The sequence below is a fragment of the Corvus hawaiiensis genome, chromosome 6 (genome assembly GCF_020740725.1).
Source record: "Corvus hawaiiensis isolate bCorHaw1 chromosome 6, bCorHaw1.pri.cur, whole genome shotgun sequence".
Lineage (NCBI taxonomy): Eukaryota > Metazoa > Chordata > Aves > Passeriformes > Corvidae > Corvus > Corvus hawaiiensis.
This window is the reverse complement of record NC_063218.1, coordinates 47,808,544-47,825,209: the sequence shown is the minus strand read 5'-3', so window position 1 is coordinate 47,825,209 and position 16,666 is coordinate 47,808,544. Positions and strand designations below refer to the sequence as shown.

The window sequence follows — 16,666 nt, the reverse complement described above, 5'->3', positions numbered from 1 at the left end:
GATCTTTCCTTTTGATACTGGAAGAAATAAGGTGGCCACAACTTGTGAAGTTACTCGCACAGTTTAAAATGTTCCTGACTCAGATGTAAGCTATCCAAGCATCTACATAGAAAAAGGAGTTCCAGTTCAAATGTCCTTAATTTTTCTTGTGTAAGTTAGAAATCAGCTCTGGTAGGATCACGTACATGAGCCCAAGGTCTCAGCCAGTGTACCAAAAAGACAGCCAATGCACCATAAAAAGAGACAATGCAGATTTATCTCCTCCAAGATAAGAAGGCAACACTAAGTCGTGTATCCAGGATAGGACAGTTACATGCTGGGACAATCACAGGAGATTGCTGAGTGCTACTTGCAATTTATTTTTAAGCAAGTTGAAATGCAGTTGTGAGGCATCTGCTCTGTTTGTGGGACATCATTTGCAAAAAGACTCCTCAGAAATGTTCATTTTATCTTCTTCTGAAGCAGTGAAAATGTGCTCAGCCCTACCTGGATACATGTCATGGAGTCAGACTCTGGTGTTCATTACGTGGGTCATGACAACATGGGTCAGATCCCACTTCTCTTACAAAGAGCACTCACCCACACCCTGCTCAGTTTTATCCAATTTAGGGGACTGGAAATAAACATACAGGACATAGAATCTGCTCCTTGGGATTTGTTCTCATGTGTCAAACCACTGAAACACAGCCTCTGATGCCCCCTTTGAGTTTCGCAGAAGTGTCTGTCTTCTGCAATACCACCATGGTCCTGAATCTAAGGGCAAAACTCAAAAATCCTTGTTCAACTAAAGAAACATCTTATTCCTTCTAAGAGGTTGCTACTGTGACCTGCTACTGCTACCTCTTAGGATCAAGATCTAGCTCTCAGCAGGTAATAAGCAATGATTAGTTCACAACCTTGCACTATTAAAGCCAGTGATGACTTTGTCATTAAGATAAATTCTTGCAGGACAGACCTTTGAACAGCAGCTGAGTGTTTTTGCTTTTTAATGATCTACAGTTCACTTCTGAAAAGTATTGACTTAATTAATCACTCATGTTACAAGCAGATGTCCTTAAGGTAATTTAAAGAGATTAAAAAGAATCATTGTCTTTGAAAATTTCCAGGAAACCTGGGTTTCCCACTAGCTGCCCTAGTCTGAATAGAATTTACAAGTTCTTCTTGTATCAATCAGCACAGGAGCCATTTCTAGAGAGCACAGCTTGCCATCCTCTGTGCACTCCAGAGTGGCATTTCCTTATGCCCTGCACCTGGTCAACCTCAGACACAGTCAGGAATTTTCACACCTCCTCATCAGGTACAAGTAAAATCTGCAGAGAGGCGTCTCGTCATTTGGCAGCGCAATTCAGTGCTTCAGGAAACGAAAATCACCGGGTCTGGGCTGTGATTGGCATGACTGCAATGCCTGTTCCATTCTCAGTCTAGCAGAGTGACAAATTTGTTGCATTGCAGCCCACATAGACATCAAACAATGTCACACAGTGACTACTGCAAATCACATATATTTTTTTAAAGGCCCACACGAATGTAATTGCTGCTTTAAAACCCACCCTCTTTTGTGAGGATCGGTGGATACAATGGCTGTGATTCCTAATCAGGGTGGACCTTTTCAGTCTCTCCATGAAATTCTCTCATGAATCTCACCAAGATGCCCATTTGCATTGGAGCAAAGCAAAGCAGAACCAGTACACTTACTCTTTTTCTTGTTAATAAATGTGGTACCTTCACAATTAAGGCAATAACTCAGTGTTACAGGAGTGCGTATTTACCATAACAGGTAATTTTATCTGCCCTCTTTATTAAAAAATCTGAAAATAACTGCTGTTTATTTTCTGGTTTATGGTAACCTGCATTTGAGGTAAAAATAAATGATTTCAATTAAAAAGGCTTGAGAAACCTCACTGAATTAATTTGGGTGGGAGAGCAAGAACTGGAGGTTGCTGACGAAAGGTTTCACTTAGGTTTCTTTCTTTCTTTTTTAGGCTTGTGAATCATGATTTCAACTTTCAAGACCTCTTTCTCTGCCTGCCTAAATCTGCAATTAAATCTTTTCTTCAGTTTTACAGTAGCCTCAATATTTATTTGAAGAATTAAGTGAAACCGCTTCTATGTTCTGAGTACAACTTTCAGGTCAGTAACCTATCTATGACAAAGGATGAAGATTTTACATAGAATAGTAGATAAAATAAAGAAAAAAATTAAAGAGGGCAAAAGAGCCATAGGATAAAACACTACAACCCCTTCTTCTCTGTCAGCATCATTATTTCCAGGCAAAATGAATGCAAAGAGGTTGTGAAACATCACCAGATGAAAGCAGCTGAGTTTTGGAGGTGGCAAGGTTATTCACTGACTAAAATTAGCCACAGGAGGTTAACCTCCTAAGGTCAATCCATGGCCAGTATAGCAAAAATGAGAAAGAGACTCATTAAAAAAGCTACTTTGAGCAGAAACTTCTTTTTAGGCAATCTGAAGAGACATCTGGAAGAGCCGTTCTGCACTGACTACCCTGGAAGTCTAGAGGAGACTTGCTTTTGCAAAATTCAGTTTCTACTTTTGAAAACAGCCTCAGATGCAGTTTACTATGTCAATCATCAGAGAGACTGACCTTCAATGAGAAGTACATGAAAATGTTCAAATGCTTATGTCTCCACAGGAAAAAAAATCTTCACATTCTAAATATAGAATAAAGTAATGAAATGACACCTGTGAAATTGCATATGTGAACCTGCGATAACACTTCTTCAACAAGTGAAAAGTTCCAGGCATAAGTCTTGAAGAGGATAAAAATAAGAATATTAGGGATCAATGACTTTTCGTTTTATTTCCTATTCCAGTTCTGATAAAAGCACAGAGAGTGCCAGCTGATTTCACTCCATGAAGAAACAGAGGGGAATCATCTGTCCAATCCGATGTAAACAGCATTTACTTCTGGAATTGCTAGCAAGACCTTAGAGGAGGGATTTCAGAGATTACAGTTAGGGATTTCCCAACTCCATTTTTTCTATATTTATCCATGAGAGTTTTAAAAAAAAAAGTACCTGCAGCAAACGACACTCCAGTACTTCTTTGGTTTAGAAAGGTGCCATGTCTGGTAACTGAAGAGAGCATGGGCAGAGTGCTGTCACTATTTAAGGTGAACTAAGTTTTTTCTTACTTTTGATTTTTTTTCTTAGTTATTCAACAAACTGTTGAACCCCCTCAGGTCCTACTGAAGACATATAAATCCAGAGGTGAACACTGCCCATAAGATAGAATTAGAGAAAACAAAACAAAGAAAGAAAAAGGGGTTTTTTTCATGGTGACAATCATGTATCAGTTCATATCATCCTCAAGTACTTCTCAAGAGCAATGACAGGATTATGAAGGTAGGATTTTCCTTATCACCCACCTGGGAAATGCTGACCCTGAGAAATGTATCCAAGCATCATTTCCTTGCTTATTATGTGAAGTATTCTCCTTAGTTTGATTTGGATATCATAGTATTAAAAGTTTATTTACTTAGGCTTCTTGAAATACTACTAAGGCTACACAAAAAGCAAGGTCACTTTTAAAAGCTATCAATCTTCCTTACACCCAAACCACCAGACAGGCATGTACTTTTCTCACAGACCTCCTATTCCACCGTCAGGACTGCTGTTTTTAATCAAGTCACAGAAGTACTCTCACATCAACAGGTTACAAGGTTAGAAGCAGCCTCTTAGCTTGCTATGAAGAAGGAGTGGGGATTATGAGACAGAGAAGCTCTTACTCACAGGTGCTTACTTATCAATATAATCATTTTTGTTTCTACTTCAGAGAAAAGTCAAGATGCCAAGAAGGAACAAATGAAAGCTTTCTTGTCAAGAAGGTATTACAAGGGATTGTTTGTAGCACTTGGATAGCAAACTAAATATGGCTGCTAGCCGGGGTTTTTTTTGCTGATCACCTGCAGGTATCTCTTTAACACAGCAAGTCGCTGGCCTGAATGTCTTATCTCAAACAGTTGTTAGCCATTGTACAAAGAAAGTTCCTAGGCTGGTATATATAAACGAAATTATAAGAGTAGTAAAGGGTAAAAAAAATAAATTAGATGTCTCTCTGCTGTCTGCCCCTTTTTCCACCTGTGCAACCTGCTTTTAAACTCCAGTCTCACTGTTCTAGTGATCTCTTCACAGATCACTGGAATACCAGAATCAACAATGAATGTATGCAAAAATTTTTTAAAAAGTTACTTACATATACCATATGTGTTTCTGAATATGTTCTAGCTGTAAAGGAAAAGAAAACAAGGAATTAGTGCTGTAAAATAGAAAAGGTAACTCCACAAGTCATCCTCATTCCAGTCTTATTCAAGTAAATCCAAAATTTCAGAGATGGACCTATGCATGCAACAGGAACTTTATGCTGCATAAAGAGCTGCTCATCCTAACCCCTCCCACTGCAAACAAGACTTTAATTCCAGACATAATGCATCAATCAGGAGCAAATCCCAGGAAAATGCTAAGTGCAAGGCTTCAAAGACAAGTGTTTTCAGAATTCAAGCTTCTCCCTTCCCAAGTCTTTCCCTCTATAATCTAACTGCTCCTTTTTGTATCTGCATAATAGCTGATCCTTTATACTTAAATTGCATTTCTAGTTTTGTTTTGAAGAAAAAGAGAGAGGAAGAAAGAAGAAATTGGGTTCAAACAGATAATAAACAAGGTAATTTGTGCATCTGTAGTGTGACCTTCCTGGATACAGGACTCATTCTAGACTGGCTTCACATTTATCAATATTTTATTAAAATCTAAGGACAAAGCAGAATAAGGTTCTATGTAATTTACTAATTCTGCACCTGAACACCAGACCACGAACTTATTTCACTTCCCTCTTTCCTCTTCCACACGAGAATTTCACTATGCAATGGAGGACTGATTAAAGCTGAAAGTAGCCTTGTCTACCTATGGAAGGCAGATCCCACAAACATTACAATGACATGTTTTCCCACAAGCATGGGAAAAGAAAGCAACATGCTTTTTCCAAGAGAAACCCTTAACAGCAGAGAGAACAGAAGGCTCATATGACATACTTACAGCAGAATCTTCATAATGTATTTTGTTTTAATCATCACAGCAGAAAAGAACATTTCTTAGACGTCCAGTGATTGTTATGTGGGTAATGTTTTTCATATTCATCACTATGCAGCATCCTTGTAGGTGCAGAACAAAATGCACACTCACTGCACATGGACTCACATTTGTGCAACATTCAGGGGAAAGGCAGGAGAGAGCTGAGAGGAAACTCGTATGAGAGGAAATCACAGACCCATTACAATGGTCAGGAAGAATGGTGACAGCTGTCCTGCTCTTATTACATTCCACTTCCACAATAATAAGAATCAGAGAAAAAGAGAAAAAATAAGGAATGGGAAAACAACAAAATCTCAGAGATATTAAGTAGATGTTTGCCACAGAGAGCAAGGAATCAGAGACCTTTGTGCTATGGAACAACAGCTCTGTGTCTGAGAAGTCAGTAAGATGTGAGTTTGGCTCTATATGAGATCATTTTTTCAAGTGAGTCAGGGCTTTTCCTAAAAACAAAGAAACACTGGAATGCAGCTTAGGAAAGCATGAAGGAGGCTGGAGAGAACAGTGTGGGAGACAAACAACCTCCTTTAAACCCAGACTGTATCAACATTGCAATGAGAGGTGCAGTTGGCACTCACACTTCTATCTGTCTTCTAAGCAGTACCAATGCCCCCAGCATCCACCGGCCCAGGCAGATTTGCACAACTTCCAGCTGTGGCCTCAGCCCTCCACAATAATTCCCCTTCATCACAATTCTCCTGCATTAGGTAATCCTCTAACCCCTGCACTATTAAGAGCAAGGTGGAGTATTCCTGACACACTGCCATCTCCCATCGAGATAAAGGTATTATTACGGGAGTTCCCCTAACAGCCTGGAGACACAGCCCTCTTCCTTCTGGTTCTGTGCAAGCTGAGGTGCAGTCACAGAACATAAGAAGAGCCTATTTTGCACAGCTTCCATGGGACAGCATTTTAGCATTGCTCCTTAGCAGGTCTATAGTTCTGTGAGGATCTACCAAGGGGTGGACTGTGCCTCCTGTGCTGGCAAAACCACATCTACTCGTTATTTCCCCTACACCACACAGAGGGTTAGAGAGATTAATGATCTCAGACAAGATGCAGATGATACAGCTATGCAACGTCCAAGCCTCTTTCATGCTTGCTTCTCCTGCTGCATTTTCTGTCTCCATGGGTCACTGTGCTCTTGTGTGCCCATGATATACAGAAATGCCATGGCAAAGCAGACAACAGCACTTCACTTTCTGTGTTAGAGAGGGGAAAGAAAAGAGGGTCACCAGCTCATGTCTTAGTCACAGAACCTCTGGGCTCCTTCGGAGAAGATGTCAGATGCCTTCTGCTTATCCCTGCTGATCGACCTCCTTCAAGCTAATGAACACACAGCATTTTTCTGAAAGAGAAGCCCCCTTGCACCTTGATACACATTTGAAGGTGTATGAGCTCTCATGGCTGCTGTTTACCTACACATCTGCCATTCGATCCACATCAAAACCACTGCTGTGAAATATGCTGGGATATCCCAAACATGAAAAGTATTCTACAAACCCATTTCCTATGCTGATTCAAACGTAATTGCATTGAAATGTTATTACAAGTGTGCTTGCTGCTGCCAACATCTTCACTACTGTTTTAAAGGTAATTAATTAATGCTTTGCTGCTTTTTGTCTGCATTAAAGTGACAGGAGGGTTATGGGAGGGCGATTGGTTTTGACAAGGAGAAGTCTGTACGCTTTCTACTGTGCAGTGCAGGGGAGGGAGATACACAGTGGGAGCTAATTTCACTCCTGCCTTCATTTAAACACAATGCTTAAATGCATTTAAGTGACGAAGGCATTTAACAACCCTTCCCAGAGGGTTTTTCTTGCTATTTGCACATGAGTTTGCCAAGTTTAATATCATTTTATGGAAGTTGTAAAAATGCTGCTTCCTAATGTCTCCTAGTCACTGCAGGCAATTGCCTCATGACATCATCTCTGAAACAACAAAACACACTCAGATCCACTGCACATGCACAGTCAGAGAGATTTCTGCACGCTAAGAGGCTGTAATGGAAGGAGAGGGAGAATTCCTTTATCATGGTTTTACATAAAAATACATCCAAATATTAAACTTGTACACTGAAGAAGCATCGAGGAGCCCCTCTCACAGATGAGAGACCCATTGTGATATAGAGCTGCACAAGCTCATCAGAAAAAGAGGTCTCCTCCCACAAAGAGCTTACGTCTGAATTCTAAGGCAGGGAACAACAGATGGAGACAGACAGGCAGATGGAAAACAAGACAGCGCTGTCTACATCCTCGGCACTGATCTCAGCAGAGCAGTTGCCAAGCTAAAAAGTTCTGACCTGAAGAAAAACTTTCTCAAAGTCTGTGGATATAGATGAGGGCTTCTGGGCTTGAACTCACGTCAAATTTCAAACTTCCCTGTCCGGAAAGCAAACAGCCTCAAACCCATCTGTGCACCCACACCTCAAATGAATCTTCTTCATCCAGAAGATGGTCTAGTCTGAGCTTTAAACCTACTGTGTAATGTCAAGATAGAGGCTTTTCCTGGCCACAGGGTTCAGGCTGGCAGTGGTAGCAGCACTGGTAAAACCATTACCTGTGTCAGCAGCAGCAGCAGCCGTACTAAAGCAGCCTCCAGGGACCTCGACAAGGGCAAGTATCACTATCCTACATGCACGGGAAATGAACAGGCCCTTGACAGCCTAAATACATCAACTGGACAATTACCTCCAATCTACAGGTTGTAAAGTGAGATAATTTAAATGATGGAATAGGCACCTTACCATAAGACCTTCTACAAAAATGAAGAAGGAATCAGGTGAGTTTTTCCTTCTTCCTTTTTGTAACGTTCTTTAGATACTGTAGTTCATCATTAGCATACATTAGACCCAAGAAAAAACAAAATCAGAAAGTAGAGAGGAGATTCTGAAAATATGTGTAATTCAAGGAATATTTAGATAATATTCAGGGATAGGTATTTCCACCTATGGGGACACCCAACATTCTACTCTAGTATAAAGGGCCAATGCTAGAACAGTAACAGCTTTATTGGAATAGCTTATTCTGCAATGTCTGCTCTTATCCACCTTGCTCTAGAAACAAAGTTTCAATAATGCTCATCCATCTTTAAAAGAAAAGTGCCTCTGCCCTTTGCCTTTGTCTTTCTGGAGAAGAAAATATTGGCTGAGAATGCAACTGGTTTCTACTACAGGAGCTGTAATTCTCTGCTGTAGCAACGCTGAGAAGAGCACATAACTAAAAGAAATCTCATCTTGCAGTACTTTAGGCACCCAGAGCACGCCTCCCATAAGCCTTCTTAAACTTTATTACTACTTCACTTTTCCCTCCTGACACTATTCCTACTAGAAGGCTGTCCCAGAACCTCACTGATACGCCTAAAATTCTTCTTCTAGTTTCTAGCCTACTTTCCTGTAAGGCCATTCGACATACATTTTTTTGTGCCAGTATCTTTCTTTAGCTTAAATCCTTCTCTCCCTAGTAATTACCGCTAATGAATACGCAGATGACCAGTACAACCTCTCTTAGACATCATCTGTGTAGATTAACTGAAGCTCTTTTAGGCCATACCATTCAGACATATTCTTTCAAATGCTGATCATCTTAGTACTCATTCTTTGTTTGATTTCACCTTTCATAAATACGGGTGGTCAGAAATATCAACACCAGCAGCTAGGATCAACTTTTGCAGTTTAATGAAAGAAAAACATGGATTCTTTTATTTCAAAGCAAGTTCAGTAAAATAGGCCCAGTAAATGAGAATGGTCAAGGATGTCCCACTAACCATATTTGAGGCTGTGTAACACATGGCGAGTGTGAACAATATTCCACTAAGACATAATAAAGTCTTGCTCCCACAAATGAATCAAGGTAAGGTAATGTCTGTTTCTTAAGGCTGGAAAGGGCCAGCAACAATAATTCCAAGTACCCTCCCTTCCATTAATCTTCCCAAGCTCCAACACTGAAGCGAATGATGACAGTTAAACGTGAATGCTGGTTCTGTTTTTGTTGATCATTTTAACAGATGGACTGGGGAAGGTGTGGGTGTGCTGTGAAATGGCAATTACTGCAGGGAGGGAAATGCAGTTGGATGAAAAGGAAAAGAGATACAAATAAAAAAAAGAGGAACAAAGCAGAGAGGGGACTTGAAAAATGAAGTAAAAAATTCTAGTGACCTTACATTTCACTATATTTTTCTGCTGAATTCACCAGTGAGATACTGAGCAAATGATCAGGGATGGTAACAGCTACATCAGTACTTACTGTACCCAAGCTGCAATTTTGCTCGCACTTTTGTATAAATATCAAATTGGTTCAAGTGAGATATTTTCTAGGAATAGAGGCTTCCAAATAAACCCATATTTATACCCTTTTTCACAGGACACAGCTAAAATAGAATTCAGCTCTCTCCTCGGAATGAACTCTATATTCCCAGCTCCTGTGCAGTAAACAAAGAGCTCCCTTCTGCCTGGCAATCAAAGCATGCAGCACACTAACAGCATAGGAGTGTGACAGCAGCAGGGACAGCAAACCCAGAGACCCTCAAATAATGAAAATAAGACTGCAGCTAATAACAAAGAGCTATCTTTTTTTCCTCCCAGCTCTCAGCTCTTTATTATGTATTATTTCAAATTCTTATTCATAATTCAATGGTTAGTGCTTGCCAATAACTACCTGATCTGGGGTTTTTCGCTCCCTGAGGAAGCAAGAGGTTAATTTTGATCAAGAAAAGGAGGGGGATGGGTGTCACTCTGAGACCTCGAATTACCTCAACTGCTTTCTCTCCTATGTGTGTACATTCTCTGCCGTATTGCACAACTCAAAACATTTAGGGCATTGTCTCTGCCCTATGGGAAAACTCAGAACAATCTGAAGAAGGATCTAACATTTGATGATCTGCTCCCTAACATACTCACACCATTGGCACTAACACATTTGAGAAAAAAACCAACAAAACAACAGAGAAGCTGGCATGTTTACATCATGGAAAGGAAACTAAGCTTGAGAGAGACTTGGTTGCTTTCTTGGCCACGAAGAACAGCTGTCTCATGTCTCAGGATACTGCCCTAACCTCTGCTGTGTTCTTTCCATGAATATACTTGTGAAAATGTTATTTCTTTAATCTTTAAAAATCTGTTTTAAAAAAGTCTTTTAAAGTGCCTGATATTTTTTTTTCAACCAGCACTATTTATGTACTGCAAATGTGATGGCTACTGGGTTTGCAAAAGTAGGGATATTATTCTCCCCTATGCCACCAAATAGAGCATGACCTGGATCGGTAACAAATGAAAGAAAAACCCAGCTGTCAGGTAATGGTGTAAAGACTTGTGAAGGGAGTTTCAGTTAACTTCTTAGCAGAGAGGTGTCTGCATCCCAAAAGCACCGTCACAGCTGGCACAGACTGATGCTGTTGTTACCAACCTAAGCAGAGAGGCCAACCAGTGATCTGAGAGTTTATTTATAAATATTTTAGCAGACTGAAGAACCAGGAGGAGTTTTAAATTTACATTTCTTTATACATACTCCCACTCAGAATCTGTGAGCTTAGTAAATCTGTATAAAATCATCACCACGGCCTGACAATAGGATTTACAAGGGCAATGTACCCATAAAGGCACACGCCTCCACTGACAAGCAGGCAATCTTACTTTCCAAAATTATTTTAATTGCTAATGTTTTTTAATTCCCTAAAACATTAACACAGTGTTAGTGAAGGATACAATCACTACACAGTCCTCACCCTTGCAGGGTCTCTGCTGTAGTGATAGGAGGCATCCCAGGTGCAGACTCAGCGCTGAATGCCAGGAGCTCAACATTGTGGGCCTAACGGTGCTCAGGACCACAAGGCACATAATGAAAGAGCAGACTGGCAGACACTTGTTCTGAAGGCTGCTAGAGGATAATGCAGAGCAAATGAAGGATAGAATACAATGCAGCTTGCATGGTGTGAAGTTAGAAGCCAACACTTCGGTCAGAAATGTAAGAAAATCATACTCTGTTTAATGGCAAAGCTTCAAATACCAGTCCTAACACCTGTGACCTTCAAACACTTACACCACACCCCCAGGAAACTGCTGGTATCAGACAGACAACTCAGGTGAACTCCAAAAGGTGTGAATGGGTCAGTCTGTGATGAGCTATGAGGGATTTCCTCTAAATGCCCAGTGTTACATACGAAAGGGAATCATGAGGCTACAGAAAAAAACACAAAGGCAATCTGTCCTCATGACTCAAAAGAGATGGTAACTAAACTTCTTCCCAAAGACTCCACTCCTTCTTTGCTCAGGAGCAAAGACAGAGAAATGCCAGTAAATCATCAAGTTACCTTAGCTGCTCAACCATTCCTGCAACAAGGCGAGAAAGGAAGCCTTGCTCACACTGCCTCCTTACCGTGAGACGTTTCGAGGCATCCACTTCAATCATCCCCCGCAAAAGGTTCTGACAGTCGGGGGGGATAAAATGGGGCATGTGGAACACTCCACGCTTCACCTTCTCCAGCAGTTGCCGCAAGTTGTCGTCATCGAAAGGCAGGGCACCCTGCAAGGATGGGACAGAGCCGTCAATAGGAGAGAACTGGAGAGGCCCAAAGGAGAAAAGCCAGGATAAAAATGGTGAAAGAATTGAAAAGGGGAAGTCACTCATAATGAATTATTGTAATGAGGGAAAAAAACTTTTTATACATTGAAAATAAATAATTTCTTAGTGCTGCTGTATTTCCTCTAACATAGGAAACAAAACTCAGGACATTGCTTTTTTTATTAGACCTTTAATTAGAATAGAAAATGACTACCAGTATAAAGTAAAATACAAAATATGAAATTGCCTTTCCAGGCAAATTCACCAAAGATGCACGGATTCACTTAAATTCAGCTCAAGCTTTTGATCTGCTGGTATTCCTCCTGGGCATACTTTCACAGCAGCAATGTTTATCGTCTCCTTATTTTTAATCTTCCTGAGACACATTTATTGCAGACATTGAAAAGGAGGTGAACAGCCTTTGAGAGACTTTCAGTAAAGAACATGCTCTTTCTGATGGAGCATTGAAATGACACAGCTGAAAGAAACCCCAACCAACATTAGCCTTTGGAAGCAGCAGACATTCTACCTGTTTAATATACTCCATCCAGTTCCCATGCTGTGGTCAGGTCATCAGTTCCTATTGCTTCCCTACTGTAGCTCACTTACATGAATGGCTTGAGGTTTTTTTAGCTGAAACTACATTTTGAATAGATCATCAGCTTGCCACAAAAAGCAGTAAAAGACCTATCCTTGCTGCAAGGACAAAAAGGAAAAAGAGAAGTTGAAATCTTTAGGATAACTCTACCGACTGAAGCTGATACCCCTTTATAGCAAGTCTGCACCTTCCTAGATATTCTCACTTCCTTCTCTCACTGCCTAATTCTAGTAGGTGCCGAGCTTCCTTGATTCCCAGGATGGATTGTGGGAAGCTGCAAGCTGTCAGCTGCTGTGATAATGAAGCTTTAAGTTGTCAGCTCTGGCACTGCTCTTACTACAGTGAGTAGTGCATCTGTATAAGCAATCCTGTGCCTATGGTTGAGGGAGAGGAACAGCTCCATTAACAGCAGCCTCAGGAAGCCGCCTGATGGCAGCCACGACTGGGCACTACTAACTGGTGTTTGTTCATTCAAGTGGCCTCGAAGGCAGAGCCTCCCTGCCTTCTGTAACCAACCTCCTGAGTTACCTGCATTTTTCCTATCCATTCCAGACTTAAAGGAAAATCAATTCTGATAGTTCAGTATTTTGGCTAACGCAATTTAAGTCCTGATGAAGTCAGAAAGGATGTTGTGTGGCATTTCCTGAAGGTGACAACTACACCTCTTTTATTACTACCATCTGCTATTATATCTTGAGAATTTTTGCAGGGTTTGTCCTGACATAATTAACTGGCAAGCTCTGCACTCTCCATCAATAATAGACTTATTTCAATCATTTTTTAGGCTCGTGTGTATGTAGGAACAGATGAAGATGCAGCAACAGACACCAAGTCTTGACAGAGAATCCCCCTAAAAATGAAAAGCCTGCTCCTACAAATCCCAACCATCTTGACACATTCTCTCTTCTGTTCTTACAAATTTAAGAAGTTATATTAAGAGCTCATTATACAGTTCTATTTTATCAGCTATGAAAGTAACTGCTCAGTAAGAGATGACCAGGTGCTATCTAGTGCGACAGTTAAAATTCTTCTCATGCAACATCAAGATAAAAAAATTAAAACATCAAAAATGTCAGTGAATTGTAACGACTAGAAAGAAAAAAGGAGTAAGATTGGTTAAGGGGAATTAAAGCATCATACTGAGATTACTTCAAGGTATTTTGATTTGAGCCATTAAAAAAGAATCAGCATATCTTTTGATACAAAAATCCTCTAAAATGTTAAAGTATTTTAAACAAAAATAATATGCAGAATCTATGTCTTATTTTACACTGTACAAGTGCTTTTTTCAAAATAATACATGTAAGTGAAGCAATTAGGTTTACTGATAAATGTACAAGAATATAAAAATTTTACTTCAGGCTTGTTACTTTTAGAATTATAGATGATCAGCTGAACTATTACAGATATAAAGCAATTAACATGCACATAAAACCTATATTCACACAGAGTATTTTATCTGCATGTGGTATATGCTTATAGTAACATACACTATGTTTTCCTATATCATACTATGGAAATTGATAGCAAATGCCAAGCCTATCTGCCTTCAGCTGGACACCCAGTTGTATGTTTAGGAGTGCTATAATAGCAGTGTTTCAGAATAAATTCTATGGGGAATTGAAACTCTGATCAAAAGAAGGGTAAGTTACAAGATACCAAATTTTGAACACTAGAAGTATTACTGAGCCAGATGGAAACTAATTTAAACTTTGTACTACTGGCTCAGTTTTATATTCCCATGTGTACCAAAAGAAAATGTAGCTCACTGCTTCCATGAAACAAAGATGACGTTCTCAAGTCTTCTCTTGAAAAAATACTGTAGTTAATGTATGCATGTACTTGCTGAAGCACATATATACACATATAGCAGAAAAAAATGAACGCATCCCAAACCCAGCCATATTTTGATCCCGTGAAGGACAACTTGTTTGAACCTCTCTGTATCCTGAAGTTGTAACCCTACACATCCTTTCCTGATGTGGTGCAACATCACAACACAGCAAAGAGCATTTATGGAGATAAGTTTTTGATGCCTGTCTGTGCTCTCCTGTGCAGGGCAGCAGTGTTTCAAAGAAGCAGTGAAATATTCCTCATGCTTTTCCTTTGGGGCTGGTGTAGAACTAAGAGTAAAGGAAGCCACTAAGAGATACAAAAATAGAGGACTAAAAAAACCCCATCCGTTCATGATGTCAATAGAATTGCCATTAAATACAGCAGCACTTTCAGATTTTTCTTTTCTTTTTAAAGGCTAGTGCAAGGAAGATGACTCACCACTAGCAACGCAAACAAAATGACTCCACAGCTCCAGACGTCTGCTTTCCTTCCATCATATTTTTCTCCCTGCGCAGCAATGACACAGAGGTTCAAAAGACCAATCGCTAGTAAATGAATTAATTATCCTTGAAGAATGAGAGAGGGGAGAATGGGAAACCCCACATTTCAATTCAGCTACCTGCTTCCCACGGTGGCCTTCCCAGCTAAGAGGAGGCCACTACACAGTCCGCTAATGGAATTTTTGTGAACATCAGTTTACAGTCTTATCTGGGATCTGTGAGAAAAGGCTCAGAAGTGGGAGCAGTGCAGGAATGGTTGACAATTCACAGATTATCAGATCTGGCATTTAAACAGAGTCAGAGGTGCACTAAGGACATCAAGAAGGTGTGTTTCTCTGCCCTGGCTCTTCAGGGAGCTTGTCACCAGCCACGTTCTTTGCAAACTCATAGCGTTGTCTGGACAGCCTCTCCTGCTGTGTGCTTCCTACTTGACTTTACATTAGAGACATGCTTTGGAAGAGGGCAGTCTTGGGCACTGAAATCTTGGATACTTATTTGCAGAGGACAAAGGGAGAGGAGAGGGGAAGAATATTGTTTAGTGGAAACCAATATCACTGACAGTCAACTCCAGCTCTTCTACTGAGATGACAGCTACATCAGTGACAGAAAGGCTGAGGGGACTGCATCCCTTGGGTCAAAAGATCAAATTAAGCCAGGCTCCTGTATTCTGTCTGATCACATGATACGAAGGGTACTGTGAGAATAACACACAATTATTTCCCTCATACCATCAATGTGGCTTGATTCAGGGCTGAGCCAAACAAACAAAACTCTGTTTAGGTTCCTTGTGTCCTTTCCTTTCCCTCTGCCTTGGGCAGATTTCTTGTACAGAGGGTTTATCTGAGTACTTGCAATGAGTGACACTTCAAAAAAATTATTTATATACACTAGTATTAACCAACTTACCCGGATGACTTCAGGACAAGCATAATGTGGTGATCTGAAAGACAAAATACAGTAAAAATGAGCACGTAACAGCCTGGTATTTATGGTTATGTGCATTTCCATTTTGTTTAGCAGAGTGATGATAGACTTGCTTATACAGAATACAAGTGTGCAAACCAGCACATTTTTCCTTACCTCAACAAGAACACATTTCTAACAAGCTCAGAAAATGTTCAAGAACTAGCATAATTTAAAACTCTATGGCCCTGCTATGAGCTTCTTCAAAGCGAGCAATGGAGAGAAGACCAGGCATATTCTGTGAGTATAGAATTCCAGCTCTCTAATCCCATCCTTTAACTTGGCCTTGTATCTAATTAAAAGGAAGGCCCACACTGCAAAGCCTTTTACAGGAAAAAAGACAGATGCATCCCTAAACCATGTCTGGTATCTCTTCTGCTAAGATGACTCTCATTTACGCCACTGGTCACAAAAGCTGCCAATACATGATTTCAACATGCCTTTTTTTTTCTTAAAAAACCTAAAAAGGATGGACAGTAGCACTACTACCTGGCGAGTTAATATATTCTTTTCACATCCCTCTACCCATATATCTCTTGTTTGATTCCTGGCTGAGAAGAGTTAATTACTTCAACTTGCCAGGTAATAATTTTAATTCCTAAAGATTATAGCCATGGCTATTTATTTTATAGCCTTCATTAAAGTAACTTGACAAGTAAAAGAGATGCAAACTGTCTGAAACCCATGTGCAAAACATGCTATTGTTTATATTGACACCTCCCAGCAGCCCCTGAGCCTGTCTTCATTTGTGCATGTGTTTCTTGTGACAAATGCAATCATGGCTGGGCAATACCTGTCTCACAAAGTAATGAGCAAACCAGAAGCACAGTGAGGTTAGCTTTGTGCTAGCACGCTATATTAATGCCTAGTGAGACAGCCCATTAATTGAATTTCCATACACACTACACTTATCTTATGGCAAAATATCATCCCATGGGCATGGAATGCCCTAATTTGGTGTCACAGCTTTTGGCAGAGCATGACAATAAACTCAGGGTACACTTGGGAGTGCAGTTACCTTATCAGCAAAACCTACATGAGGAGAGAGAAATGCAGCTGATCCCTCACAAATTTTAGGAAAGGTGGAATTCAGCAGCTTAGTCCAAT

General features: G+C 40.2%; 1 protein-coding gene across 15 annotated transcripts in view; it reads right to left on the bottom strand.

The window, feature by feature from the left end:
• The window catches only part of BRSK2 (BR serine/threonine kinase 2), a 311,051-nt gene that overhangs the window by 57,823 nt on the left and 236,562 nt on the right, over positions 1–16,666 (bottom strand). For all 15 annotated transcript variants that reach the window (XM_048306081.1, XM_048306083.1, XM_048306084.1 and 12 more), the window contains exons 6-9: positions 15,503–15,536; positions 14,535–14,603; positions 11,477–11,623; positions 4,216–4,247 (exon numbers count right to left, since the gene is read on the bottom strand). In XM_048306081.1, the coding sequence (XP_048162038.1) occupies positions 4,216–4,247; positions 11,477–11,623; positions 14,535–14,603; positions 15,503–15,536 (282 nt within the window). The remainder of the gene's footprint in view (positions 1–4,215; positions 4,248–11,476; positions 11,624–14,534; positions 14,604–15,502; positions 15,537–16,666) is intronic.